Source organism: Cnephaeus nilssonii, assembly GCF_951640355.1.
Source record: "Cnephaeus nilssonii genome assembly, chromosome: 18".
Lineage (NCBI taxonomy): Eukaryota > Metazoa > Chordata > Mammalia > Chiroptera > Vespertilionidae > Cnephaeus > Cnephaeus nilssonii.
Genome location: NC_137089.1, coordinates 12,625,230 through 12,652,511, shown reverse-complemented (window position 1 = coordinate 12,652,511; position 27,282 = coordinate 12,625,230). Strand labels below are relative to the sequence as shown.

Sequence of the window (27,282 nt, the reverse complement as noted above, 5' to 3'; positions counted from 1 at the left end):
TGTATTATTCCATTTCTCTTTATTTCTTTAAAAAACATATTTAAGATACAGAAAGGTATAAATTAACCAATAGTGGGCATCTGTGTACACACCACCCAACTTAATAAAACATTTACTAGTGCAATAAGAAACTTTCCTTTTTTTTTTTTTACTTTTAAAAAATATGTTTTTATTGACTTCAGAGAGAGGAAGAGAGAGGGAGAGAGAGATAGAAACATCAGTGATGAGAGAGAATCATTGATGGGCTGCCTCCTGCACGCCTCACCCTGGGGATCGAGCCTACAACCCAGGCCTGTGCCCTGACTGGGAATTGAACCATGAACTTGTTGTTCATAGATCGATGCTAAACTACTGAGCCATGCAGGCCAGGCCATAGTACACTTTAGCAGTGTACTTAACATTATAAAATGTTGAAATATTTTAAAGTGTTACTTTCATCCACCAGTTTTATTTGCTACTATAAGTAAATACTAAACTGTGTTAAAATGATCACAGGTGCATTTTACGTTCATTTTATTAGAAACTGTAAAGCCCTGGCTGGTTTGGCTCAGTGGGTGAAGCATTGGCCTGTGGATGGAAGGGTCCCGGGTTCGATTCCGGTCAAGGGCACATGAAATTTTCTTAATCAAATAGGTATATAGATTCTCTTTCTTACCATGTAGATGATAATTTGAATGCAACTTTAAAGTTATTTTTCTTCTTTATATGAGTGTACATTGCCTCTTTATATGAATGAATGTTATTTCAGGCAGTTGATGTATCATGAAAAAATGTGTTTTTTAAAGCTAGGCAGCAGAAAAAGAAGTAGAAATTATTAGAAAAGGCCATGGCAAGACTGATAATTGTGAGCCTAAGTATTATACACTTTGTGAGCTCTTGATTTTTGAGGCTTATTGTGTAGTTTAATCTTAAATTTATTTTCCTCTCAACCAGGGCACCACGATTCTGTGTTACACACTCATGCGCAATAAGGCAAGCCAGTGCCGAACTGAAACTGTGGCACCACCGTCAAGAGAAACCAAGGAAGGATATTGACCCTTTCCCACAAATAGCAACCCTTTTGCCATTAAGACCTAAATCTTGCATTCCACAGATATCTGATACGGAGGTAGGGTGTTCATGGATATTTTGATCTCTTTATTAAGTTTATAGGAAAATGTCCATGCTTGGGTTTTGTACACTAAATCTTAAGTTTCATCATAGGCTTCTCTCTCTCTCTCTCTCTCTCTCTTTCTCTCTCTCTCTCTCTCTCTCTCTCTCTCTCTCTCTCTCTCTCTCATAGTTAGTATACATGCTGCAACAATCCTATATAATAAAAGCCTAATATGCTAAGTGTCTAGTCGTCTGGTCGGCCATTCAACCAATCAAAGCATAAAATGCTAATGATATGCTAAGGCTGCTCAACTGCTCGCTATGACGTGCACTGACCACTAGGGGGCAGACAGTCGTCTGGTTGACCAGTCACTATGATGTGCACTGACCACCAGTAGGTTAGCTTGCTGCTGGGGTCGGCAGACCGGGATTGACGGGCCAGACATGCCCTGGAGTCCTCCCGTAGTCCCTCCCCAGCTGGCCAACCTCCTGTGTCCCTTCCCGGCCCCAATCCTGCACTGGTGGAATCCCTCAGCCTGGCCTGCACCCTCTCGCAATCTGGGCTGAGGGACCCCCCCCCCCCCGCCCCGAGTGCACTATATAATAAAAGGCTAATATGCAAATCGACCAAACAGTGGAATGACTGGTCGCTATGGTGCACACTGACCACCAGGGGCCAGGCGCTCAATGCAGGAGCTGCCCCCTGGTGGTCAGTGCGCTCCCACAGGGGGAGCGCTGCTCAGCCAGAAGCCAGGCTCACGGCTGGCGAGCGCAGAGGCGGTGGCGGGAGCCTCTCCCACCTCCGCGGCAGTGCTAGGTATTCCGACTGACTGCTTAGGCCCACTCCCCACGGCGGGGCTAAGCCGTCAGTCGGACATCCCCCAAGGGCTCCCGGACTGAGAGAGGGCAAAGGCCAGGCTGAGGGACCTGCCCCGAGTGCACAAATTTTGTGCACCAGGCCTCTAGTTAGGGAATAAGAAAACCTATAATCTGTTCACCAGGCAGCCAAAGTGATCCTTTAAAATTACAGGATCATGTCACTTACCTGCTCAAAATTCTCTGGTGGCCTCCTCCCTCCCTCAGAATAAACATTCAAAGTGTTTACACAGCTGTGCCTGCCTCTGCTAACCTGCTGACCTAATTTCCTACCACACTTCTCTAACTTACCCCACTCGAACCGCGACGGCCTCTGCTTTTCTCTGAACACACCAAGCAGAGCCCAGGAGCACTGCACTTGCTGTTCCCTTCATGTGGAGCGCCCTTCCCCCAGGTGCCCACGTGGCTTGCCTCCTCTCTCACTCTAGGTGTCTGCTCAGTTGTCACCCGTTCAGAGAGGCCATCCCCGACTCTTCTAAAGAAGCACACCTGTGTAGGACAGCACAGTACCCTCCATTACCACATCCTCTGTTCTGCTTTATTTTGCTTTACTGTACTTACGACCACATAATTTGTTTATTGTCTTTCACCTCCTCCTAGAATATAAGGGCTTTTTCTCTGTTAACTACTCATCCCCAGTGCCTAGAATAGCGCCTGACACATAATAGTTGCTTCATACATATAAATCGAATAAATAAGAAGTAACAACAGCAGGATTAGAAGTAGTGAGCATTCTTTCACACTAGAGAAGATTAAAGTAGTACAAAAAGAGGATTGCCAAAAAAGGGGAAGGAAACCGTTCTCTTAAGATATAGGTCTTTATTATGGACCAGTGTTATTCTGGCGTCCTTTTCCCACCTTGCCACCCCTATTTTCCACCCTGCCACATACCTACATGCATGCACGCTTTGCACGCACACACACAAGCACTAAAACCTGTTCAGTTATAGAATAAAAAATGTTTTCACAAAGTTCTTCCTCTAGGAAAGAGACCTTTTTTCACAATGATGTAAGGCAACACAAGCCTTTGGCTTTCCTTTCTCAGAGTCTAAATAGCTATAGGGGGGTGGTGGTGGTGGTGGTGGTGGTAGGATTGAACAAAAAAGAGAAAAAGCTCATGGACATGAACAATAATGTGGTGATTGCAGGGTGGGGAAAGGGGGTAGAAGTGGAAGAGGATTTGGAGGGGATAAATAAATGGTGGTGGGGAAAAGAAAAGAAAATAAACTTGGCAAAAAGATTATCTATAGAGGTTTCAGCCTCCTGGTTTCTTAAAAGTGGGAGTTTGAAAGAACATTTTTATTAGAGTGGGAAGCATAGTTGGTGATAGAGTAAGGGAAGAAATCCTCTAGTGATCAAAACAAATTCTAGGTATATGTGCAGAGCTATGCTTTATTCTTTCCCTCTTTAAAAACTTGCTCATCTTTCACTTTGTTCATTATTTTACCACTTTTTAGAAAGAAGAATCCAGTTTAGTACAACTTCCTAAATCTCTTAAGAAACCATCTACAGCAACCCCAAACCCTTGGAAAGACGAGACTTTGCATTCAGTTTCTCCTAAGGACAGCGTGACTGAGAAAGGGTAGGTGCAGCGTCCTCCCTCCCTCCCTCCCTCCCTCCCTCCCTCCCTCCCTCCCTCCCTCCCTCCCTCCCTCCCTCCCTCCCTTCCTTCCTTCCTTCCTTCCTTCCCTCCTTCCTTCCTTCCATGCAGCTTTCTATACACCTATTGCTTTTCTCAATGGTAAGATTTTTTAGGAACTGAAAAATGAAATAGAAATTGCAAACCAATACTTTCATTTCTTTACAAATTTTCTTACATTTCAACAATAAGTACCAGAGGGCTACTGCTTCCCATGTTTACTCTCAGTTGGGGGCAGGACTCCGAGGCCAGTCATTTTAAAGAGGTGGCCCTCTGTTCCCAGCTCCCCTGAGCCATACACCGGATTTCTCTGAGGAGATTGCCCCCCAGTTCTTACTTAGCCCTGTTTAGTACTTCAGTATTTCTCAAACTTGACAACTCATAAGACTCTAAAGAATGTTGCCATTATTTTACACAGCAGATTATAGAACTCACTTAAATTGGCCCACATATTTATCCTGCTGGTTAGTAATTCTGTGTTTAATAATAACAATCTGCTGCGTTTAATAATAGTAGTCTACTGGTAAGTAATTCTGTGCTTAATAATTTATCACTTCACTTTCTTTTTTTAAAGTTCTTTATTGTTGAAAGTATTGCATATGTCCCCTTTTCCCCCCATTGTTATCTCCCAGCCTGCCCCTGCCCCCCAGTCCCGTACCCACTGGTTATGCTTATATGCGTACAAGCTCTTTGGTTGATCTCTTACCTCCCCTCCACCCACCCTCCCTGCCTTCCCTCTGAGGTTTGACAGTCTGTTTGATGATTCTACGTCTCTGGATCTATTTTTGTTCATCAGTTTATGTTGTTCATTATATTCCACAAATGAGTGAGATCATGTGATATGTATCTTTCTCTGACTGGCTTATCTCGCTTAGCATAATGTTCTCCAGTTCCATCCATGCTGTTGCAAATGGTAAGAATTCCTTTTTAATAGCAGCATAGTATTCCATTGTGTAGATGTACCATAGTTTTCTAATCCACTCATCTGCTAACGGACACTTAGGCTGTTTCCAGATCTTAGCTATGGTGAATTGTGCCGTTGTGACTATAGGGGTGCATATCTCCTTTCTGATTGGTGTTTCTGATTTCTTAGGATATATTCCTGGAAGTGTGATTACTAGGTCAAATGGGAGTTCCAGTTTTAGCTTTTTGAGGAAACTCCATACTGTTTTCCACAGTGGCTGCACCTGTCTGCATTCCCACCAGCATTGTTTTCATAATTTCCCTTTTTGATAGTTCATTATTAGTGTATAGAAATACTACATAGCCCTAGCTGGTTTGGCTCAGTGGATAGAGCGTTGACCTGTGGACTGAAGGGTCCCAGGTTCAATTCCGATCAAGGGCACATGCCCGGGTTCCAGGCTAGATCCCCAGTAAGGGGGGGGGGGCGGTGTGCAGGAGGCAGCCAATCAATGATTCTCTCTCATCATTGATGTTTTTCTCTCTCCCTCTCCCTTCCTCTCTGAAAGCAATAAAAATATATTTTAAAAAAATACAACATAGTTTTGTATATTGACTTTGTATCCTGCAACTATGCTGAATTCAATTATTAGTTCTAAAAGATTTTTGGCAGAATCTCTAGAGCTTTCTATATGTAACATTACGTCATCTGCCAATAGTGACAGTTTTGCCTCTTTTTTATTTGGATACCTTTCATCTGGATACACCAAGGTTGTGAGTTCAGTCCCTGGTCAGGGCACATGCAAGAATCAAGCACTGAATGCATCTATAAACTGAGCAACAAATTGATCTCTCTCTCCCTTCTCTCTTTGTTTCAAATTAAAGAAGAAAGATATCTGTTATGTGGGTGAATAAGAGCAAACACTGGGGCACGCTGTACTGTATTTTGTCTGAGAAACGGAAACATGCTGTACCTACATTTTATCTGAGAAGAGCCTGTAACGTAGTCTGCTGGTTGAATGGAGTGGGATTAGACTTGTAAGGTGGAGCAAACATGTCTTATGGATCTGGAAAGTAAGGTTTAGAATAATTGCAGTGGGAAGTGGGAAAGGGAGCAGGATAAGAAAAAATATTTAAAAAATGTCCTGCCCTGGCCAGTGTTGTTCAGTGGTTAGAGCATCGGCCTACACACCCAAGGGTTTCGGGTTTGATTTCCAGTTAAAGACATGCACCTGGGTTGCAGTTTGCTTCCTGCCCCTGCTCGGGGTGCGTGTGGGGAGCAGCCAGTAGATGTGCCTCTCACACATCAACATTTCTCTCTCTCTCCCCCCCTCCTTTCTCCCTCCTCCTCTTTCTCTGAAAAGCAATGGGGGGAAAATGTCCTTGGGTGAGGATTAACAAAAAATAAAAAAATAGTAATAATGTCCTAAATCATTAATCTAACTTCAAAGTCTTCCATTATCTTATCTCAAACTACCATATAGAAATCCTTATTGTGAGAATTAAATATGATAATGTGAGTTATATTGTAGCATATACTAGTAGTGTTCACTTAAGTTAGTGTTCTCTTGCTCTAAGCAAATTAGTTAACTTGTTGCCTTTTAAACAGGCTTTTCCTGCCTACCTTTATAGTATATTGTTCATTATTCTCTCCATCTAAAAAGAACCCCTGTAAACACACACACACACACACACACACACACACCACACCCCACAATGTATCTCCTATCCATTTTTCAGGGAAAGTCTCATTTCTTTATTTACTAATACTAGTGGCCCAATGCACAAAATTCGTGCATGGGGGAGGGGGGTGTCCCTCAGCCTGGCCTGCACCCTCTCCAATCTGGGACCCTTCGGGGATGTCCGAGTGCTGGTTTAGGCCAGGGATCGTGCCTAAACCAGCAGTCAGATATCCCTCTCACAATCCGGGACCGCTGGCTTCTAACCACTCACCTGCCTGCCTGCCTGATCGCTCCTAACCACTCTGCCTGACAGCCTGCTCACCCCCAACTGCCCCCCGCCCGCTGACCTGATCACCCCCAACTGTCCCCCCCTGCCAGGCTGATCGCCCCCAACTGTCCCCCACTGCTGGCCTGCTGGCCCCCAACTGCCCTCCCTTCCTGGCCTGATTGCCCCTAGACATCTGGAAGGTCTCCCAGTCTAATTAGCATATTACCCTTTTATTAGTATAGATACCTCAAAGGGACTTCTCATTCTTATACTCCTGTAGTACTTATTATCCATCCCAGTCATTTGGCAACTATAATATGTTCTTGAATTCATTCAAACAATAGTTATTGTGTTGACAGTTTTCTTTCTGCATACTGCATTCTCTCAACTAATTCCTCAGGACTGGACCTGATGCTTACACTTGTTTTTGTTTTTGTCTAATTCTCTTACAATGCTAGGAAGCACTTCTGAGATTTGGTGCCATGTATACCAAAGGTGCTCAAAATATGCATGTTGATCAATTAGTTCTTGTCTAATTTAGGTCAAGGCAGATGTCAGAGAGAAGCCAAGTTATTCATCTAACATCTTATACGGACATTTCGGAATGTCTGAAGCCCGAGCTGAATAGAAGATTTACTTACTCAGAAGAACCTTTGGTAAGTATTTTGAGGACTGAATAATCTGATTCCTCATTTAACTGATGAATGACCCTTGATTTTAGAGAATTTCTATTGATTTTCCATAGCATTTTTTCTTTACTAAACAACACATTTTATTTTTTCCTTGTGAAAAGATGTTTTACACAAAAATTTCTTCTGTGTTTCCTTTTGTAGTGCCATGTTGCTATATATTCCACTAGAGGCCCGATGCACGAAATTTGTGCAAGAGTAGGCCTTCCTTCCCTCAGCTGCCATCATGGGCTTCCCTCTGGTACCAGGGACCTTGGCTTCCCGCCAGCCCCTGGCAGGCACCTGGGACCCAGGCTTCATCCGGAAGGTCACAGCCCCGGCTTCATCCGGAAGGTCATCTGGAAGGACGTCCGGAAGGATGTCCAGTCTAATTAGCATATTATGCTTTTATTATTATAGATTGATTGCTGTTTTCAAAAACAGCTGAGATCTGGTTTTGACAACACTTCAAACACAAAATAAGACCCTCTAGGATTTTTGTTAAGTTTTTAACACTTGGTAAAAAATAATATTTGATGTTATGTTTTGGAAGCTTAGAGTTTTTTGTGAAGCACTTTATGAAGTATTTTTGTAGTGTGGCTACCTTGAAAGTGTGGACTTAGCACACCAATTCTAAATGACAATTTCACATTCCCTAAGGATTATACTTTAGCTTGGTAGTCCTGATAGAGTTTCAGCACTTAGATATGATATTATATAACTGTTTTATTCTAAGCAAACAGTTCTCCTTTTCTTCTAATTAGGGTATTTTTCCTACCAACATGATGATATTTTCATTTTGGAATACCAATGGTTAGACATCATGAAACATTAAATTCTCACCTCAGAATTTGTTTAGTAGGGCAATAGAGAGAGAGGCAGAGAGACACTATGGCAAAGAGAGAGCAGGAACTGCACTTAAACCCTAAATCGTTTATGCCACAGCTGTTCTAAGATGAGAAAGAAGTCCAAGTTCCATACAACAAATAGCAAAGGGTTGATATGAACGTGATGCCCTTTTGGACTCCAGAGTCACTCCTGTGCGTGAAGAAATGGCCAGCTGTCTGTGTTCCTAGGATGGTGTTAGGGTTGCCAACATTATTGGCAGGGAAGCCCATAAATAGCAGTTTTATGAGAACTTCGACTGTCATTTGCGCGCTGGCGGCCGTGACCTGTATGGGGTGAGACTATCCAGAGAGGGACCCCCTCCCCCTGAAGACTGTTAATGAGCAGCAGTGAGAGGCCTTGAAGATAGTTCTTTTTATAACTTTCTTGTAGCGATTATAGCATCACCTCAAGGCCAAACTAACAGTAAACATGTAGGAGAGAGGCCACCAACAGTGGTTGGGAAACCTCCTAAAACGGCATCGCTGTGCCTGAAGCAAGAAAATAGTCGAGATTGCGAAGTCGTTCTAACATTAAGCTTGAGACCCGATTGGTTTAGGAGAGAAGGAACTCGGCTGCTAACTTGGCTCCAGAAATGAACCTTATATGACCGTCAGATGCAAACATACTGCATTGATTACATACATGGGACAAAAATAAAACAGTCCTCTGGGGAAATGACAGCCTCTCAGAGTTTATGAGACCGGTTGTACATTGCCATAAAAATGACAATGTTTCGGGTGGATAATGGCCTTCTGTCTTGTTATCTAGGTTAAAACCGTGGCAGATGGTGCCTTGGGAGGATCTGACATGGAAAATTTGCTGCAGTCGTTGTATGTAGAGAATAGAGCTGGATTCTTCTTTACTAAATTCTGTGAGCATTCGGGGAACGAGGTAGAAAATTATTATTTTAAACATAATTTTATACCTTTACTTCATTTTAAAATAAAGAAGGTTGAAATAATTCAATACTCAAATAATGATATTTGATGTTAACATTCCATCTCTGGTAAGAAATTTCATCCTAAATATTTAGGTTCACTATCCTCCTTAAATATTAAATAAGTAAAATACAGATAGACAAGAATTGACTTGCACTGTTAACAGTTTATTTTCCTATAACTTTGTTTCAATGTAATACATTCTATTCAGAGTTGATTTCTATCAATCCTATAATTTTATTTTTGATAATTGTAATGTTCTAGTGAATACCAATAAATGTTTTGTATGTTGCTAATTTGTGATAAAATAGAAAATTATCTTAAATTGCACATGATTTATGGTAACAGCAAGAAGCAAAAGCAATTATTTACATTTGAAGTCAGAGCTTTGCAGAGCTTTAATAATTGGGTGGTAATAATCTCTGTGCTTTTTCCATCCGCAGCTGTGGAAGAACAGTGTGTACTTCTGGTTTGACCTACAGGCTTATCATCAGCTTTTCTACCAAGAAACACTTCACCCTTTTAAAGTATGCAAGCAAGCCCAAGTAAGTAGTAAATAACGCTGGCTCCCTGTGAGGCTCTGAGTACACAGAGGAATGAAAAGTTGAGTCCAGCCGCAAACAAGAGAAATCTGGGAATGCAGGCAAAAAAGCAACAATTAAGTTTTTGCCATGGGGATCACTTTATTTAAATGTCAGCAGAATATTGTTTTTATCATCTGGTCTGTTGGTTCTCAGTTTTATCTTTTTTATTTGGTTTCCTTTATTTTCTCTTTGCTGCCAATGTTTGTTCCAATAAGAAGCATCCTTTCTTTCTTTCTTTTATTTTAATTTATGCCTTTTGGTTTGGTCATGAGTGATTTAAAAGAGAACTCTGAGAGAGGATATGTAATGAATCATGGAAGTGATTGGGAGCAGAGGCATTGACAAAGCCGTTCTCTGAGCTTCCTGCAGAAATTGACTGTTGGATACCCTTAAGCCGCTGACCTGTCTAAAGGGCGGGAAAGGATGTTGACTGTGGTGTAGACCATGTGTCGCCTGGGCTTCTGTGCTACACACGATGTAAGACAGATAGATACTCAGTGCTGGAGAAAAGACTATCTCAAGACCTCCCTGAAGCAAGATAGAAGAGGCAGGGAAAAAATGGAGGCTGAACAGAGGATTCTCTGTGAAGGGAGACAAAGAGAGTGCCAGTGGCCAGTTGTTTTGTTGTGTGTGTGTGTGTGTGTGTGTGTGTGTGTGTGTGTTGTGGAAGAAGGAGAGGGAATAGAATTATGAAACTGACTTTTCAGTTTTTTATTCCTAAGCTCTTCTGATCTTTTATAGAGAGAGGTCGTCAAGCCTAGAAAACTGCTAATCGCTTTGGGATCTGTTAAACATTTAAGCGGTCCTTAAAATCTGAATTAACCCCATTCCAGAGGACTCTCCCTGAACAATGCTGAGATGAGCCCTGTCCTGTTATTTATTACCCCGCCATCGTCTTATTTAGGACATCCGAGAACACTGCTGGATGCTTGCTGCTCCTTCCACCACCCTGACCCTGGTGTTAATGACTGTGCTTTGCAAATCAGCAGACAGAACTTTGTACTTTTCACCGTGAGAATAAGGGCTTCAGTTTTACACAGCCCAGCTCTGTCTTCATGAAATCATGAATTTTATCTCTAATTTGCCAGTACTATTTTCTGAGACCACACAGTTAGCTCTTTTGCTTGTTAATCCTCTACCTGTAATCCTCTATTTATCATTCTCCCCCTAACCTCTTGGCCCTGTCTGCTAAAGTACCATCCGTTATTTTTATTATGTTTTCACTACTACAAAGCATACTCCAAAAATCTGCAGTGGCTCAATTAAGTGGGATCTTTGTTGTTGTAATCACCATATTTCCATGCATTTGTAAAAGAGGAAATTGTAGTTGAGCTCAGTAGACTTAACTAATTCTTAGTAATGATATTATTCAACCAGCTATGAATAATTGTGAAACAGGATACAGTCAAGTTTTAGTCATTCTGAGATGGGTGATTCTATTTGGGGATTATCAAGGTCCATAAACTTTTTCTTCTTTTATAGGTTATCTTTTGGGGACTCAAAGTGGGGTGGGTGGAAGGGAACAATGGAGAAACTGGCTTTTAGTGAATAGGGAGAAATAAAAGGAGAAAGTCGTGTTATTTTCTTATTTGTTTGCTTTCTTACTTGGTTGCTTTATTTAATTTTTGGTTAGTGGGACAATTATCTAAATTTTTTTAGGTTTTAATCATTTTAGATTTTTGTGCCTCCAGATAAAAAAATTGTCTAACACCATAGTTCTATAGATTTATTTCACAGTATAAAATACCATTTATGTCTTTATAATAGAAATGTGTGGCTTTCTTTAATGGCACATTTAGCTATAGATCTTTGGATTGATAATGTCGATGGCAAGGTATTATCAGCTGGCGCTGTGTTAAAGTGGCTATGAACTTGATTTTATATTGTTGTTATGTATCTGGCAGGTTGTATGGTAAGAGACCCAGAATTGATTCCAAGGGCTTACATGCTTTTATGTATGCTAGTAGGCAGATTATATCCCTTGAAGTTTATTACCTCAAGAAGTATTGTAGACATATCTGTAGGCAAACTAGTTGGGGGGTGTGTGTGTGTGGAGGGGGGGGGGGTCAGTGACAATGATTTAACATGACTAACTGTGGTTAGGAGTTTGAACTACAGTCTTGGGCACACCCTGAAGACTTTCCTGCATGGCTTCAACAGAATAGTGTGGTGAGAAACCAATTGAAATAGTTTTGGCATGGAGTAAGGGGATCTATAATGCAGGGCTACAGGCTGACTCTAGTAACAATTTACCAGGGGACCATCTATGACTGTTAAGATTTGGGGCCTAGATTGCGTCCCAGATAGCCCTACTGCTTTTTGACATGACATACTTGCTTCAGTGATAGAGGAACTACAATAGAATGAAGCAGATCTGGGCACTTCTGTATTTTGTAATGTCTATCTTTGTAGAAATCTTTCAAATACACCATATCTCCATAAAAACGATGCATTTAAATATATTTTATTGATTTTTTACAGAGAGGAAGAGAGAGGGATAGAGAGTTAGAAACATCGATCAGCTGCCTCTTGCACACCCCCTACTGGGGATGTGCCCGCAACCAAGGTACATGCCCTTGACCGGAATCGAACCTGGGACCCTTAATTCCGCAGGCCGATGCTCTATCCACTGAGCCAAACCAGTTTCGGCAAAAACGATGCATTTAGAATTTACCACTCTGGCCAACATATACATTGGGATTAAAAAAATAGTAAGCATGTATAATTCATAAATATACATGTTTACCACACATATATATACATATACCAACATGTACAAAATTAAAAATATTTTTAATGGCAGGGAGGAAGAAAGAAAAAAACAGTAAAAATCAGAGCCTAGGAGAAAAATAATGTGGAGAATGTAGGAATTAGTGGGTTAGAGGGTAGGTAAGGATGAAATGGAAATGAGAAATAAGAGGATTGCTAGGTAAATTCACAGCTCTTCTACCACAAAGTTCTGTTAATATAAAGATATTCTTGCATCAGTGTGAGGTTTCTGCCTTATTGATTTGAACATTAGAGTAATATATTGTTATATTCATGTGTCACCTAAATCAAAGTCTGTATGACATAGAAGGAAAAAAAATCACAGAACTTGCAATGGAAACACATGAATTTAAGTCACATTATGGTAGTTATTGGCTGGGTAAGTCAGTCACTTTAATAAGCCTCAGTTTCATGTTTTGTAAAATGTAGGTAGTAATAATGTTTTACATTTTATTTCCTTTTATTTCTGTTTTCACCCTTCCAATTTTAACATGTATAGTGAAATTAACAAAGTATACAATTAATCATTATATTTATCGTCCTCTCAAACAAGTGAAGGATCTTAGAACACAAATTCTATCACACCTCACACATTTTATATATTCTTTTTATAGCATTTAAAATTTTCTTTTACACCCATCATGTAGTCATCATTATATTTTTAAATAATGTGTAGATTTAGTCATACACAAATTTCATGCTTTACCATTGCTTTTTGCATCACATTCCTTTTTGGGGGGTTTAATTTATGAAGAACATATTATAATGGGTGTTTTTTTTTATTAGGATTTACTAGTGGTGAAAATCTCTCAGGTTTTGTTGGTCTGAAAATATCTATTTTATGCTCTTATTGATCATTTAAGTAGCTGAATATAGAACTCTAGGTCAACAATTTTTCTTAGAACTCTGGAAATATTATTCTACTGGTTTGTGTTGCTATTATTGTTCCTTGAGGCTGGATACTTTTTCTCATTGTTTGCTTTTGTAATCTTCTCTGACTTTGGTGTTTTTTATTCACCTCAGTGTGTTTACTATAATTATCTTTCTTGGGTCTAATTTGCTTCTAGGATCTGGGGAATTATGTCTCATCAATTCTGGAAAATCCTCAGCCATTATTTCTTTTAGTCTTTCTACTTCTCTTTTCTGTACTCTGTCATTCTCTATTCCCTGTCTGGTCAATGTTTGTGTTTATCAATCCTATATCTCTCTTTCAAGTTTTTTACTCTCTGTGCTATGTGTTATAAATTGAAATAGATAAACTTTCTTTGATCTGCTTTATAGTTCATGTATTATTTCTTCAGCAGATTTCAATCTGCTATTTAACCCATCCATTGAGTTAAATCATTTTAGGAATTAGGTGTTTTGTTTTGTTTTTAAATCAGACTTCCTACTTGTGTTTTTTCCAATCTTTCTGCTGTTTATTCTCTTTGTCTTATGTTTTCATGTTTATTTGTTCTTTTATTTCTTTAAGCACTTGAAACGTATATGGTAGTCTGTAGCTGCGTTATTTATCTATTCCTGCACAATAGCATTACAACGTTGTGGCTTAAAACAACACACATTTATCATCTGCAGTGTATGTGGATAAGGAGTCTGGGCACAGCTCCGCTGGGTCCTCTGTGAGGCCGTAAATCAAGATGTTGGCCAGGGCTGGTTTCTCATCTGGGGCCCAAATGGAAAAGGATCTCCTTCAGTGCTTTCACGGCTGTTAGCAGCATCCAGGCTGCTGGACTGAGGACTCACTCTTTTGCTCCTGTTAGCTAGAGACCACCTCAGCTCTGTGCCATGTTTCACTTGCTTCATCCCCTCTCCATATTGGCAGCTCACAACATGGCAGCTTGCTTCTCCAGAACCAGCCAGGGAGAGAGTTTCTTAGTGAGATGGGCGTCACCATCTTATGGAACATAATCACATATACACAGCCACTGTGTGGTGGGTTTCATCACTATTGCTGTGGTCTGCTGGTTAGATGTAAGCCACACATTATGCCCACATTTGGAGGAGAGGATGGCAAAAGGGCATGGCCACTAGGAGATACTGTGTTCACGGGAGCCACCCTAGAGTCTGGCTGCTACAGAGTCCAATAATTCCATGATTTGTAGTTCTTAGGAGAACTAATTCTGCTATTTAGGATTTCTGCTGACATGCTGGATTCTTGCCTTGTGTATTTTGTAATTTTAAATTATGAGCTCATTAGGGAGGTTTTTATCTTTGGTGCTTCTGCTAGGCACATTTAATATATATATATATATTAGAGGCCCATTGCATGATGATTTGTGCAATAGGCCTTCCTTCCCCTGGCTGCCGGCACTGGTTTTCCTCTGGCAACCGGGACCCAGGCCTTCGCTCTGGCCGCTGCCGTCAGTCTTTGCTCCAGCCAGAGTGCCGCTCCTGTAGCTCCCTCCGCCCCCCGCCCTTCCTCTCATAGCAGGCATCCCGCCCCCCGGCCACTCCGCACCTGCATGCATGCTGCCCAGAGGCCCAGAGTGGCTGGGGGGCAGGGCTGCCGCCATCTTTGTCATGTTAATTTGCATACTCATGCCTGATTGGCTGGTGGGCATCACGAAGTGATGGTCAATTTGCATATTTCTCTTTTATTAGTGTAGATTATTGATTTTAGAGAGGAAGGGAGAGGGTGAGAGAGAAACGTCAATGATGAGAGAGAATCCTTATCAGCTGTCTCCAGCACCATCAGGGATCTAGCCTGCAACCTAAGCATATGCCCTGACTGGGAATCGAACCATGACCTCCTGTTTCATAGTTCAATACTCAACCACTGAGCCACAATGGCCAGGCTGCTAGGCACATTTAAAAAAATACATTTTTATTGATTTCAGAGAGGAAGGGAGAGGGAGAGAGAGATAGAAACATCAATGATGAGAGAGAATCATTGATCAGCTGCCCCTGCCCGCCCCACACTGAGGATCAAGACCACAACCCCAGCATGTGCCCTAACCGGGAATCAAACCGATGATATCTTGGTTCCTGGGTCGATGCTCAACTGCTGAGCCACACATGATTTCTTGATATTTATTTAGTATCCTGCTACTTGACTAAATTTACTTATTAGTACTAGTGGGGTTTTTTGGTGTGGAATCCTTAGGATTCTCTATATACAGTATCATGTCATCTGCAAATAATGACAGTTTTACTCCTTGCCAATTTGGATGCCTTTTATTTCTTATCTGTTTACTGTGGCCAGGACTTCAAGTACTCTGTGGAATAAGAGTGGTGAAAGTAGACGTCCCTGTCTTGTTCCCATCTTAAGGGAAATGCTTGTAGTTATAGCCCATTGAGTATGATATTGGCTGTGAGTTTGTCAGATATGGCTTTTATGTTCCATCTATTTTCACTTTGCTGGGAGTTTTTAATCATAAATGGGTGCTGGATATTATCAAATGTTTTTTCTGCATCCATTGATATAATCATGTGGTTTTTATCCTTCATTTTGTATACGTGGTGTATCATGTTTATTCATTTGTGAATATCGTACCAACCTTGCATCTTCAGAATAAATTTCACTTGATCATGTATATGACCTTTTTAGTGTATTGCTGGATTTGGTTTGCTAATATTCTGTTGAAGATTTTAGCATCTATGTTCATCAGGGATATCTATATATATAAAAACCCTGATTGGGAATCGAACCATGCAAAAGTGTCCCCTCGGGAGTTCGACCGACCAGGAGTTCGATTGCTTGCTATGATGTGTGCTAACCACCAGGGGTCAGTGTGGAACAAAGGAAGGCCCCAGCTGGCAGCCGGCAGCCACTACAGAACCCTACCCGTGCACGAATTTCATGCACTGGACCTCTAGCTGGCCTATAATTTTCTTCTCAATTTTGAGCCAAAAGCTTTTATCTTTTGGTCTTATTCCTGCCCTGTGAAACAATACACAATAATTATCTCTCTTTTGGGTCACAACTCTTCAAACAAAAAAATTATGCTGTCCTATGTTACTCATATCAGCAACTTTAGATTAAATCTCAGGTCTTTTCAGTGTATTGAACTGGATGAAATCTTGACATTTGGAAACCCCACTCTGGACATCTCCACCCAGTAATTTGACAGCTTGGGAATCTTCTGGCCCACTGATCTAGTGAGGGACTTGCTGCTTCCATTTATATACATTCCTACAAAGAAATCACTTGATGGATCCCGTGGCAGATAAGTCAGTCTCAGTGTCCACTCCTCTCTACTCAGGGTCTATAATGCTATCATGAGTTTACTCTTGTGTTTGCAAGGTTTCAGAAAAGAGAAAGGAAACACAAAAGCTAAGTCAATACATGTCATCAGACCTATACCATGCATTGGTATTTTTAGGAAGCCATGGTCGTGATGTAATAGCAGTGCATAATTCATGGTGTTCATTGAGGAATTATTTATTGCCATACCTCTCATCCTCTCTTGCCTCAGATCACTTCAGTTTCCCATCAGGTGATCTTAGACACAGTGTGGGTCCAAATGAAGTTCAGACCAGGTTGTGCAGCGTAGCCCTACCAGAGACTTCTACAAGTATGTCCGTGGATTTGGCCCCTTGGTTCCTGCTCTTGTTTCTATTACTGTAGAATGAGGAAATCAATATTAAACTGGATAGCAGCAATTACAAGCACGTTTGTCCTAGCCTGAAGAATTTTATTGATAGCTCCACAAACATTTATCAAACATCTAGTATACAGGAGGCTCTGACCCATGCCTGGAATACTTTGGTGAACAAAGCACACATAGGTGCTGCCACCCAAGGACTGTCAAGGTTCAAGAATCTGCTCTTCGTTTGCTGACTTTTCCAGAGAACCTTAGAAATATTAAGAAAGAAGAGGCCATGTACTACTTTGCCCACAAAACTTGCATTGTGCTGACAATGTTTTCCAATGACGTCTGAGCTAATTTTAGGAAGCCAAAACCTTGGGTGTTACCACAGATTTCTTTGAGAAAGACTTTTGGCATAAGATAGTCAGTAGAGAAGATTTTTTTTTTTTTTATACTCAGCTTACTTTTTTCTTTGCTTGCTGTCATCCATTACCTTAATTGTTTAGCTCCTCTCTTTACTTGGCTTTTACAGGATTTAAATACTTCTGGGTGGTCCTGACATTTTCAGTAAAGTGCTATGAGCTAAGTGCTCCCTCTCTAGGCTGTTGGTGTATTTCCAGGTGCACTAACAGAGTTCATTATTTCTTCAGACAGCAGCCGCAGCATCAAGAACCAAGCTGTGTTTTCTAAAAGATGAATGGGCATGGGTGAGGAGCGAGGTTAGGGTGGGGGTTAAATATGGAGAATCATGTACCTCTTTATAGCTTTGTGGTAAATGTCAGGGTCTTTATAATTAGGTTGTTTCTTGAGTGCTGGGCAATTATTACTCAGGCTTTGTTAAATTATTTGTTTTTGTTACCAGAGAGATGGTGTCACGGGGAGCAGTGAGGCTTGGAATCCCGAGCACTGTGAATCACCGAGCACAGAGTCAGCAGGGTTCTCATCTGGAATCCCATTTCAGTGTGCTTGCTAGTGAAGTGGGTTCAGGAAGAACACGGGTAGCAGCCAGCTTTCTGGCTTACGCCTATTCATTCATTTCCCCTCTTCCTGATGTTTATACCAGCTCTCCACATTCAGTCTTAAGATTTTGAATACCCTAGGATTATTATTTCAAAATAGGATATCCAAATATCCTCTTTTAATCCTCTTGTTTCCAGAAAAGCCAACCCTTGAGCTTCTCTAAACCAGAATTATTATTATATCTGACATTTATTTAATGTTTACTATCTGTTGGGTTCTGTGGGAGTCACTTTACATGAATAAGTTTTTTATTATTTATTTATTTATTTATTTATTTATTTATTTATTTATTTATTTATTTATATTGATTTCAGAGAGACAGGGAGAGGGAGAGAGAGATAGAAACATTAATGATGAGAGAGAATCATTGATCGGCTGCCTCCTGCATGCCCCACACTAGGGATTGAGCCTGCAACCTGGGCATATGCCCTGACTGGGAATTGAATTGTGACCTCCTGGTTCTTAGGTGGATGCTCAAACAGTGAGTGAGTCATACTGGCTGGACGAATTATTTTTTAAAAATATTCTTGACAATCCTAAGAGGTAGATATTAGTATTGTCCCCATATTATAGTTTAGAAATTGAGACTTAGAGAAGTTACACTGGCTGGGCCGTATGTTTATATTCTTAGCAACATATTGTAAATCTAATTATAGATAATAATTGTTTATATTTGACTGCCAGCCAGGCGCTTTTACTTAAAAATTTTCGGTTAACATAGTTTAATGAACCCCCATATACAATCACCCAGCTTCAGCAAGGATCGACATCAGTCTTTCCAGACATACCATGTTTATAGTCCAAGTTTGCTCTTCATAGCGCACGCGTTCTTGACAAATTTCGCTGGAGCAACAGTGAAGTCTCCCAGTCCCTCCCACCTCATCCTCAGAACCTCAACAGTGAAATCAATGTGCAGTAATTCAGAGCAGATCTGAGCAGTAGTCAGGAGAGGGAATGGCTTCACAGGCCTGAAAGGCTTGCGACGGAGTAACCAGTCCATCTAAAGAAACAATGTTCTAGTCAGGAGGGGGCACCGGTCAGCAGTGGCATTCCGGAAAGGGACGGGTCTCAGGGCAGACAATGCACTTGAAGCTCTATCCCACCAAGCTGTCTTCTCTGGGCACCGGGTCTGTGGGCACCGGGTCAGCCCGATGGAGCCTGATGGAGAAACCATTCCCGGGAATCCCAGGCAACTTCCCTTAGTCTGGCTCTAAGCAACCTGTTCCATTTAAGCTTGCTTTCCAAGGTGACGTGCTGGTTAACGTAAACACCCACCCCGTCCATGGTTTTCTCATGGTAAAGTAATCCCTCACTTCATGTATCTGTCTCTCGTGCTTGTTGGCATGAAGCAGCTTCCCTTTGCAACAGGGTTTTGTTTTCTTTGAGGCAAACGTTAATATACTAGTAGCCATACTTTTCTCATTGCATTATCCTTTGTTCACTGGGTTTCAAGAAATTATTTTTATTGGAGGTTAAATAATTCCATTAGTTCAACTACACATTTTGTGTTTGTGAGTTAAAAGGTTTTGTTTTGTGGGTTTTTTTTAAATGAATAAAATTACCAAAATGCATATTTGTTCCTTAGGTTGCCTTAAACTGCTTAGTCATAAATCTTTTTTTTGTGAAATTGTTTATTTTCTTCCATCATATTGTAATCAGTTTTGCTTAAAACATTTTAAGCAATGGCTCAAGTTGGTCTTTAACTTAAGTCTATTTTGTCCCTGAGTTTGTGGTTCGTTTTTGGCTTTACTTAACATGTTCTGTTTTCCCTTCTGATTTTTCATCCTGTCCAAAATGATTCAAGTTTGTTTTATTCTTTTATCCTATTGGCATTTTCTCAGGTTCTCTTTTGCACTGAGTTCTCCTCAGTAGAGTCTGCATAACTGCCAGGAACTCTCAATTTCATTGTCATCGCATTATCTTTTTGTGCAACCCCATCTTGTGTTGATCTCTGTAGTAGTTTGAGTCTCAGTATCAGGATGTTGCAATGTCTAGATCCCATTTTTAACATTCCTAATTGAAAAACCCCAAGGTCCTTCACATGAAAATCCACTTGTGGAAAGCTCCATCTGTAATTTATTCCCTCTCAGCAAAGCTCTCAGTAATGTTTTTGAGCTCCGACGGGATATGAGAGGTCATTAAAAATCATCATATTTTCCTCCTCGTCCAGAAAAAAAAAAGTTGGATTGCTTAAACTTGCTTGTTATTTTCTTTTTCTGCCTCATATGAACTCAGATAATGATGTTCTATGCCTGCTAGAGCTGTGAATGGTTGTGAAAGCAGACTGCTCCTTTTGCCGAAGTAAATAGTTTATGATTTCTGAAAGTGTTCTGTGTTAGGGCATTTATATTCCTTTTATAAACTCCTCTAGGGACCCTTTAGTTTTTTTGGTGCAGTTTCATCTCATTGTTTCATGTAAATTCCAAGAATAGAATTATTGAGCCCCGTTGCTATTTGCCTTCAAGTACAGCATTATGCTCCTTTATTGTTGTTGTCACGGTGTGGTGGACATTTGTTCTGTTGTGTTTAAAACTATCTGTGAAGTGATTTGGTGTCTTGGGGTCCAGACACTGCACCAGGATCCAGCAGTACCAATTTTATTTCTCGTGATGCTGTCAGTGTTTCTTCTTCATAGCTGTTCCTTGTATTTTCTTATTTTATTATTTTAAAATATATTTTTATTGATTTCAGAGAGGAAGGGAGAGGGAAAGAGAGAGAGAAACATCAGTGGTGAGAGAGAACCATCCATCGGCTGCCTCCTGCACGTCCCCAGCTGGGGATGGAGCCCGTAACCCAGGCATGTGCTCTGACTGAGAATCAAACTGGTGAACTCCAGGTTCATAGGTGGTCGCTCAACCACTGAGCCACACCGGCTGGGCTCCCTGTACTTTCTTATGAGGACAATTTAACAAGTTTCCCCCCACTAAATAAACTCTTACCTTTTCTGGTTTACTAATCAAACTGAAGTTAAATCTAACATTTAAATCTTAGCTTTTCTCTTTTCTAGATAAATACTAGAAAATGGTTTACTATCCAAACTGTAAACAATGTCAAAGAAAAGCTTGTTTGCCCTCCTCTGGTTAGTTCAGCTTGACTCTAATTTGAATATTAAAAGGAACTTGACTGTGTCCATATTTTTAAAAAGTAGACGTCAGTGAAACAGTACTTCAGTACCCTGTGTTATAAATTGCCACGTTCTGGTGTGAGTTTGTACATTGTTACGTGGCTGCCTCCAGCGAGTGTGTGAACCAGTTGGTGTCATTTGCTTTTTTCCTACTTTCTTTCTTTCTCTCCCCATGATGATAGGAAAAGAGAAGCGCATTTTCCTTGTGATTAGTGGTGTGCTGATAACCAGCCCTCCAGGGGGAAATAAAGCAGCCCTGCTTGGGAGCATTTCCTGGTCTCTGGGTGTAAACACTCTCGCCACAGAGGATTTCAGGCTGCCAACGCGACGCCGCTGAACGCAGAGCTGGGCAGAGCTGTGCGGGAGCCCACCCTCACGTAGTGTTTCCTGGGCATCACGTAGCGTTCCTCCACGCAGATACAGTACCGGTCATAACCTCCAGGGCTCGGATGACACTAAAACAGTACCATTAGCAGGAGGTGATACACTTGGAGTATGCATTGTCTGTGTCTTTAATATAATTTATTGAACAGTAAGTTTGGGTGATTTAATTTTTGATAGTGACTGAGCTTAACAACCTCTTCACACAATTCCTGAAAATTCATGAATTGGCTCTCGTGAGCTGATACCAGCTGGTCCCAGCACACCATTGCTTATGACGGAGGAAGAGGGAGAATGACAAGGGAGCGGTCACCCTGGTCCTCTCTCTCTGAAGTTTCTTTAGTGTTGTAGCTGGAGACCACAGACCCTGCATCCTCAGACTTACCTCCCACCCTGGGGAGACTGCTTACGCCCCCTCGCTTGCACCACCAACGCAGGCACATGCTTTGCTCCAGACTCTCCAGGTCCTAGGAACTGTAAGAAGGAGCTTATGAAAAAGACTGTCTATTTCAGTCGCCAACGGGTTTTGTTTCTTCTTTCGTCTTACGAGTGCATGAAACCGTGTCATGGGTTTTATGGGGTCAGTCTTTTTCCGAGCGGGCCAGCCAGATCTCGTCGACACCACTCTGTAAGTCCATCTGGCAGAACCCTAGTCAGTAAAGGAGATGGCGGCAGCAGCGACTTGACATTCCCTGTGCCCGTGGTGGGCATCTTGGCAATCACGAGGAGACGGTGAAAGACACACGCCTTTCTGCTGCCTTCCTAGTCACATACATGGTCAGCATGCCTTCTTCCACCATGACAGCGGGTTCTAAGGAAAATGGACTTGCCAATGACACCACATGCTGGAGTGGGACTGTTTTTCTCCTCATCTCTGGAATATGTGAAGGAGTTATATTGTCAGTCCGCTTTTTAAATGTCCCCAAGGATAGCTGATGTGGTGATGTGTCCTGCTAGATGTCCTGTAGACTAGCATTAGGATCTCACAGCATGTAGGTCCTGACGCATCTTGCCCCAGTGTCCTGAGGGGCTCATTACAAGTCATCCGGTTCTGAGGTGAAGTTTTACATTTCTCTTCCTTACTTCCAGTTCTGGCCTGGTGGTGCCAGCACAACATCATGCGATCCGTGTTACCAGGCCGTCCTAGAAAGATACATCCACGTGGTTATTAAAATAACTACCTCGGAACGAAGTATGTGAAACCGTTCCATTACCATAACCAACAGCTGAAATGTAACATAACAAATCAACACATGTGCTACAACATTTGGTATTATTCTCGACGTTGCCTTTTAAGTCCATACAGACATTCTTCTTGTTTTCGTTGGAACACAGATGAGTGTCAAGCTGCAGCTCATCAGATGGCCCCCACTTCTGGGAGCGAGGCTCCCCCTAGCCGCGCTCACCTTCGGCACGGGGAGGATGCTCGCTCGGCGCTTCTGCAGCGTGCCGATTGGAGTCTAACCCCCTAGCTGTCCTCGTTTCATTGTTGGTACAAAGAGGCATCCAAATAGCACAGACAGTTGTGAGAAATATTTTGTTGTTTGGTTTTGACCAAGGATAAACTCAATAAACCTACCATCCTCCTTTCTCAGGTACGTCTATCTAGGCTTTCTGAGTGGAAAGGAAAACATTCACACACTCCACGTTCGATGAGGATGAGTGAAATGTGTGAAACTAAGCCTGAAATGCATTGTGATACATTTGAAAGGTGATTGGGATCCACTTCCAGCCAAGAATAAGCCCATTAAAATACACTGTCTAAATGACTTTGAAAACTGTTAAGTGGTAATGCTGAATCTTGCATGAAAAATAACTTGAGAGTTGGAAAAAAATGTAAATTGCCATGGGAAATGTCGTATTTTAATTTGAGCCATCTCCCATGTAGTGCTATACAGTGCTGTGTACAGGATATTGGCTCTAATTAGATAAATAAAGCATGTAGAGAGTGCACTTCTAGTTGCTAGAGGGAATGCTGCCCAATTCATAAATTGCTAATAAAGCCAATTAGATCTTCAGATAAATAAATAAATAAGCAAGCAAGCAAGCAAGCAAGCAGAGATTTCCTTGAAGATGCAAACATAGAAACATTGTGTTTTTCTTTTTATTTGGGGTAAGGGCAGTCTTTATTTCAATTCAGTTCAATTCTCCCTTCTGTGTCCACAGTATCCATCCTACATCTTTTTCTCTCGATGGTCTTGTTAACCATCATATGGTCTTGAGAGCTTAGTTAAACAACAACAACAAAAAAATCAACCCCCAGGATTTCAAGACTGTAAGAGACTTTTTTAGGGAGAGGCACTGCTTTGTTTGCATCCCTATCTGATACAGGCGCCAAGACAGTGAGTCACAGGCACAGGTGTAGAGCGGGCTGGGCCGGCAGCCCATTGTGCATTTCCTGATTACATAACCTTTGAGTGTCTCCAGGAGAGAGGGGTTTAGAGCCGCGCTGTGCGCAGTGCCAGGCAGTGTGATCAGACAGGCATTGCTTGTATCCCTTCTCAGAAACTTCCCTGCTGTGTTGTCAAAGCATCATAGGTTCATGTTTAAATTGGAATCCTGTCGACCACAGCTGTGCATGAGTGAATCCCTGCTTTAATGTGAATCAGAGTAGCAGACTGGGATATGAAGGGAGCATTTTCTTCTCCAACATTAGCCTCATTGTTATTTGGTCCGTGGCTAGAAAGGAAGAACTGGGTGGCCAATAAAAGAGCAAATGACCCAGGATGCTTAAACAACGTTTCTAACCCATAGTTAGACTGTTTTATTTAGTTATCATATAACATAATCTTTACATTCCATCTTAAAGTCAGTGTACATCAATTTAAAATACATTTTTATCACTTTTATAAAAATTGTAAAGGTGTTTAGCTTTTTAATTTTGTTTCATATACTAGTATGATTATATCCCTTGTGTTTGTTATATATAGTCAGTTGCCAGTTATTCACTTGTAGATTGTCCCTGGATTATTAGGAACACATTAATAGAAGACATTTTCAGATTTTAATGGCGTAATTCAGTTGAATGTACTATAAGTTTACTGTGGGGCCTAATCAAATTCAATTTTCTCCTCCTTACCCTCTTAAACACCCTGGGGAGGTGAGGAAGAGCGACAATAAATGCCCATAGTGTGGGTGTGGGCTGCTATGGGAGGATAACCTTTCAAACCTCTCTCCACTGCTTCCTGTTCTGTGCTTTTATCATGGAGATGGGGGAGTATGGTGGCGGTTATCATAGTAAAGGTTGATATTTGAACAAAAAGAAATTACTTGGGTGATAATGAACAATCCTATATAATAAAGATGTGATATGCAAACGACCGACTGCATAACGACTGGATCAGCAGGACGGTGGGGCAGCGAGCTACAAGTGGGCGGCAGAGAGCTACAGGAGGGGGCAGGGTAGCAAGCTATGTGGGGGGGAGCGGAGGGAGCTACAGGAGGGCGGGGCAGTGGGCGGAGAGCTACAGGAGGGCAGTAGCGAGCTACTAGCGCACGGATTCGTGCACAGGGCTACTAGTATTCTAATAAACTGGCTATGAGGAAGCCACACACACACACACACACACACACACACACACACACACAGTTAGAAGGGCATACAAATACCTAAATTTAGATGCAATCAGAGAAGGGAAATGAAATATTTTTAAACTTGTATTAGGATTTTCATTTAGTGCATTTATTCTTTTTAAAAATACATTTTTATTGATTTCAGAGAGGAAGGGAAAGGGAGAGAGAGATGGAAACATCAATGATGACAGGGAATCATTGACCGGCTGCCTCCTGCACACCCCCCTACTGGGGTTCAAGCCCAAAACCCAGGCATGTGCCCTGTCTGGGAATCAAACTGTGAACTCCTGGTTCATAGGTCTATGCTCAACCACTGAGAAACACTGGCTAGGCTAATACATTTATTCTTAACAAGGAAGTCTATGAAGCTTCAGCCCACATTATAAATAAATATTTCTGGTTTAGGATTTTGGCCTTTAACAGCTATTCAATTCATATGGTTGTAAATTAGACAAATGGTATGTATCTTAGCAAGGAATTTCCTCTGACTTTCCTTTATTCCCAGCATTTCTGGGAGTCCTATCTTAGAGAAACTTCATCGTTTTATCTAACTGGTAGCAGTGAAATATAGGGATTTGTAATCTAAACCAGAACTCTTTTGAGAGTGGAAAGGGAACTATAATTATGCCAGAACAGTAGTCTTAAACCGGACTGGGGACATATGGCTACCCTAAATATGCTCTTTGGAACTATGGGATATGCAGCTAAACCAGATGCATGGACCACTATGGCTTCATGAGCAGAGAGTATGAGGTCGGGAAGGAAGGTAGTAGTGGATAGTAGCTTGGAAAGGGTCTGGCCTCGCTTGGTCAGAAGACTGAGTTTTATGATGTTTCTCATTGGGGTGGAACTTCTGCTTATTTCCTCCTTATGTTTTTATATTTATTCTTGACAATTTTTCCTTGTTCTATTGTAGAGAGTAAATTAATAGGATTTGCATTTGAGAGAGAAGGAGAATATAGGCAAGTCAAAGAATGTGCTGTGAATGGTATTTTATTAGTACAACCTGGAAACACGGGAGGAAGGGAAAGGCTTGGAAAACTAGGGGAATGCCATTCATTATATTATTGAGCCATTGAGTTTGAGGGCCGATGGGCTATCTGTGTAAAGTGGGACAAGTTCTGAACTCTAGGTTTTGGGTTCAGGAAAGAAATCAGGTCTAAGGAGCCTACGAATGGAAGTAGACAGAGGACCAGGAGAAAGTATTGAAGGCAGAGGAGAGACAGTCAAGAGGAGAGGATAATCAACAGAGTGAAAGGTGAAAAGATTAAGCAGAGAAGCTACTGAATTGGTGATTATGTGGTTTTCAGTGATCTTAAAGGTCAGTTTCATTGGCATGAAAACCAGATTACAGTAGATTGGGCAGTGAGTGAAAAGTGAGTGTAAAGATTTGTAGAGAAGGGAAAGCGAGAAGTGGGGTGACAAATGTTTAGGATGGGAGAGACACTTCACTTGAACGCCTTTATAGCACAAGGAAGGAGATGGAATCAATGGAAAGGCAGATTAAGGAGACAGGTACTAAGGACACAATTGATGTTGCAAGGTTCTGGAGGAATGGAGTCAAAAGCACACATGAATGATTCATCCTTGGAAAACAGTCTTCCTTTGAAACTTGAGAAAAAGGTTTAGAAGAAAGCTCTAGAGAGGAAAGTTGAAGGCATTGATACCAGTGACTTTTCCCAATTAAGTGGGATACAGTCTACTGAAGTAAAGAAACATAAGGCTGCATTTGGAGGCTTTAAGGAAGATGGCAAAATTTAGAAATGGGGAAATGGAGGTGACTAGAAACAAGCACTAACTTACCAAGCTTTGCAACCATAGCTGAGGGGTGTTTGATTTTTTTAAAGGCTATTTAAATGGAGCCAATTATTATAGTTTTTACAGGGAGCTTGAAGATAGAGTTGGAAAAAATGAATGAATGATTAGACTGACCCAAAATTGGGCCTTGACAAGGCAGAATATCAAGCTGGGGAAAATTAGGTGTATTTGTAAGAGTTGGTTGAAATGATGGGCAGACTTGAGTCCCAGTCGTGTAAGAAGGTAAGAGACGAGGTGGTGCCTGATTTATTTAGAGGACAGGTAGAAGTCACAGATTGTGCACAAGGTAGAAAAAAGCTCGGTGAGAGGTATAGAAGGATTCAGAATAAGGGTCAGAGAGAGGAAGTTGTGCTGCTGATACGGGAAGTGGTAAAGTGAAGTGAAGCTCATTCTGAAGAAAATCATACAGCAAATTTCAGAAGGTAAAAGCCCAAGCCAGTTGGATACAGTGACCTAAAGAGGTCTGGCTTTAACATGGCATCATGAAATGTCCACCGTGGTGTGTGAGAGAACATGTCAACGGCACCGGAGCC

At 41.4% G+C, this 27,282-nt stretch overlaps 1 protein-coding gene across 1 annotated transcript in view; it reads left to right on the top strand.

Annotated features, from left to right (window-relative positions):
* RGS22 (regulator of G protein signaling 22) overlaps window positions 1–27,282 on the top strand; it is a 102,630-nt gene that overhangs the window by 37,273 nt on the left and 38,075 nt on the right. Inside the window, exons 10-14 of the mRNA XM_079795911.1 lie at window positions 934–1,108; window positions 3,426–3,550; window positions 6,999–7,113; window positions 8,782–8,904; window positions 9,395–9,496. Of these exons, the coding sequence (XP_079652037.1) occupies window positions 934–1,108; window positions 3,426–3,550; window positions 6,999–7,113; window positions 8,782–8,904; window positions 9,395–9,496 (640 nt within the window). The remainder of the gene's footprint in view (window positions 1–933; window positions 1,109–3,425; window positions 3,551–6,998; window positions 7,114–8,781; window positions 8,905–9,394; window positions 9,497–27,282) is intronic.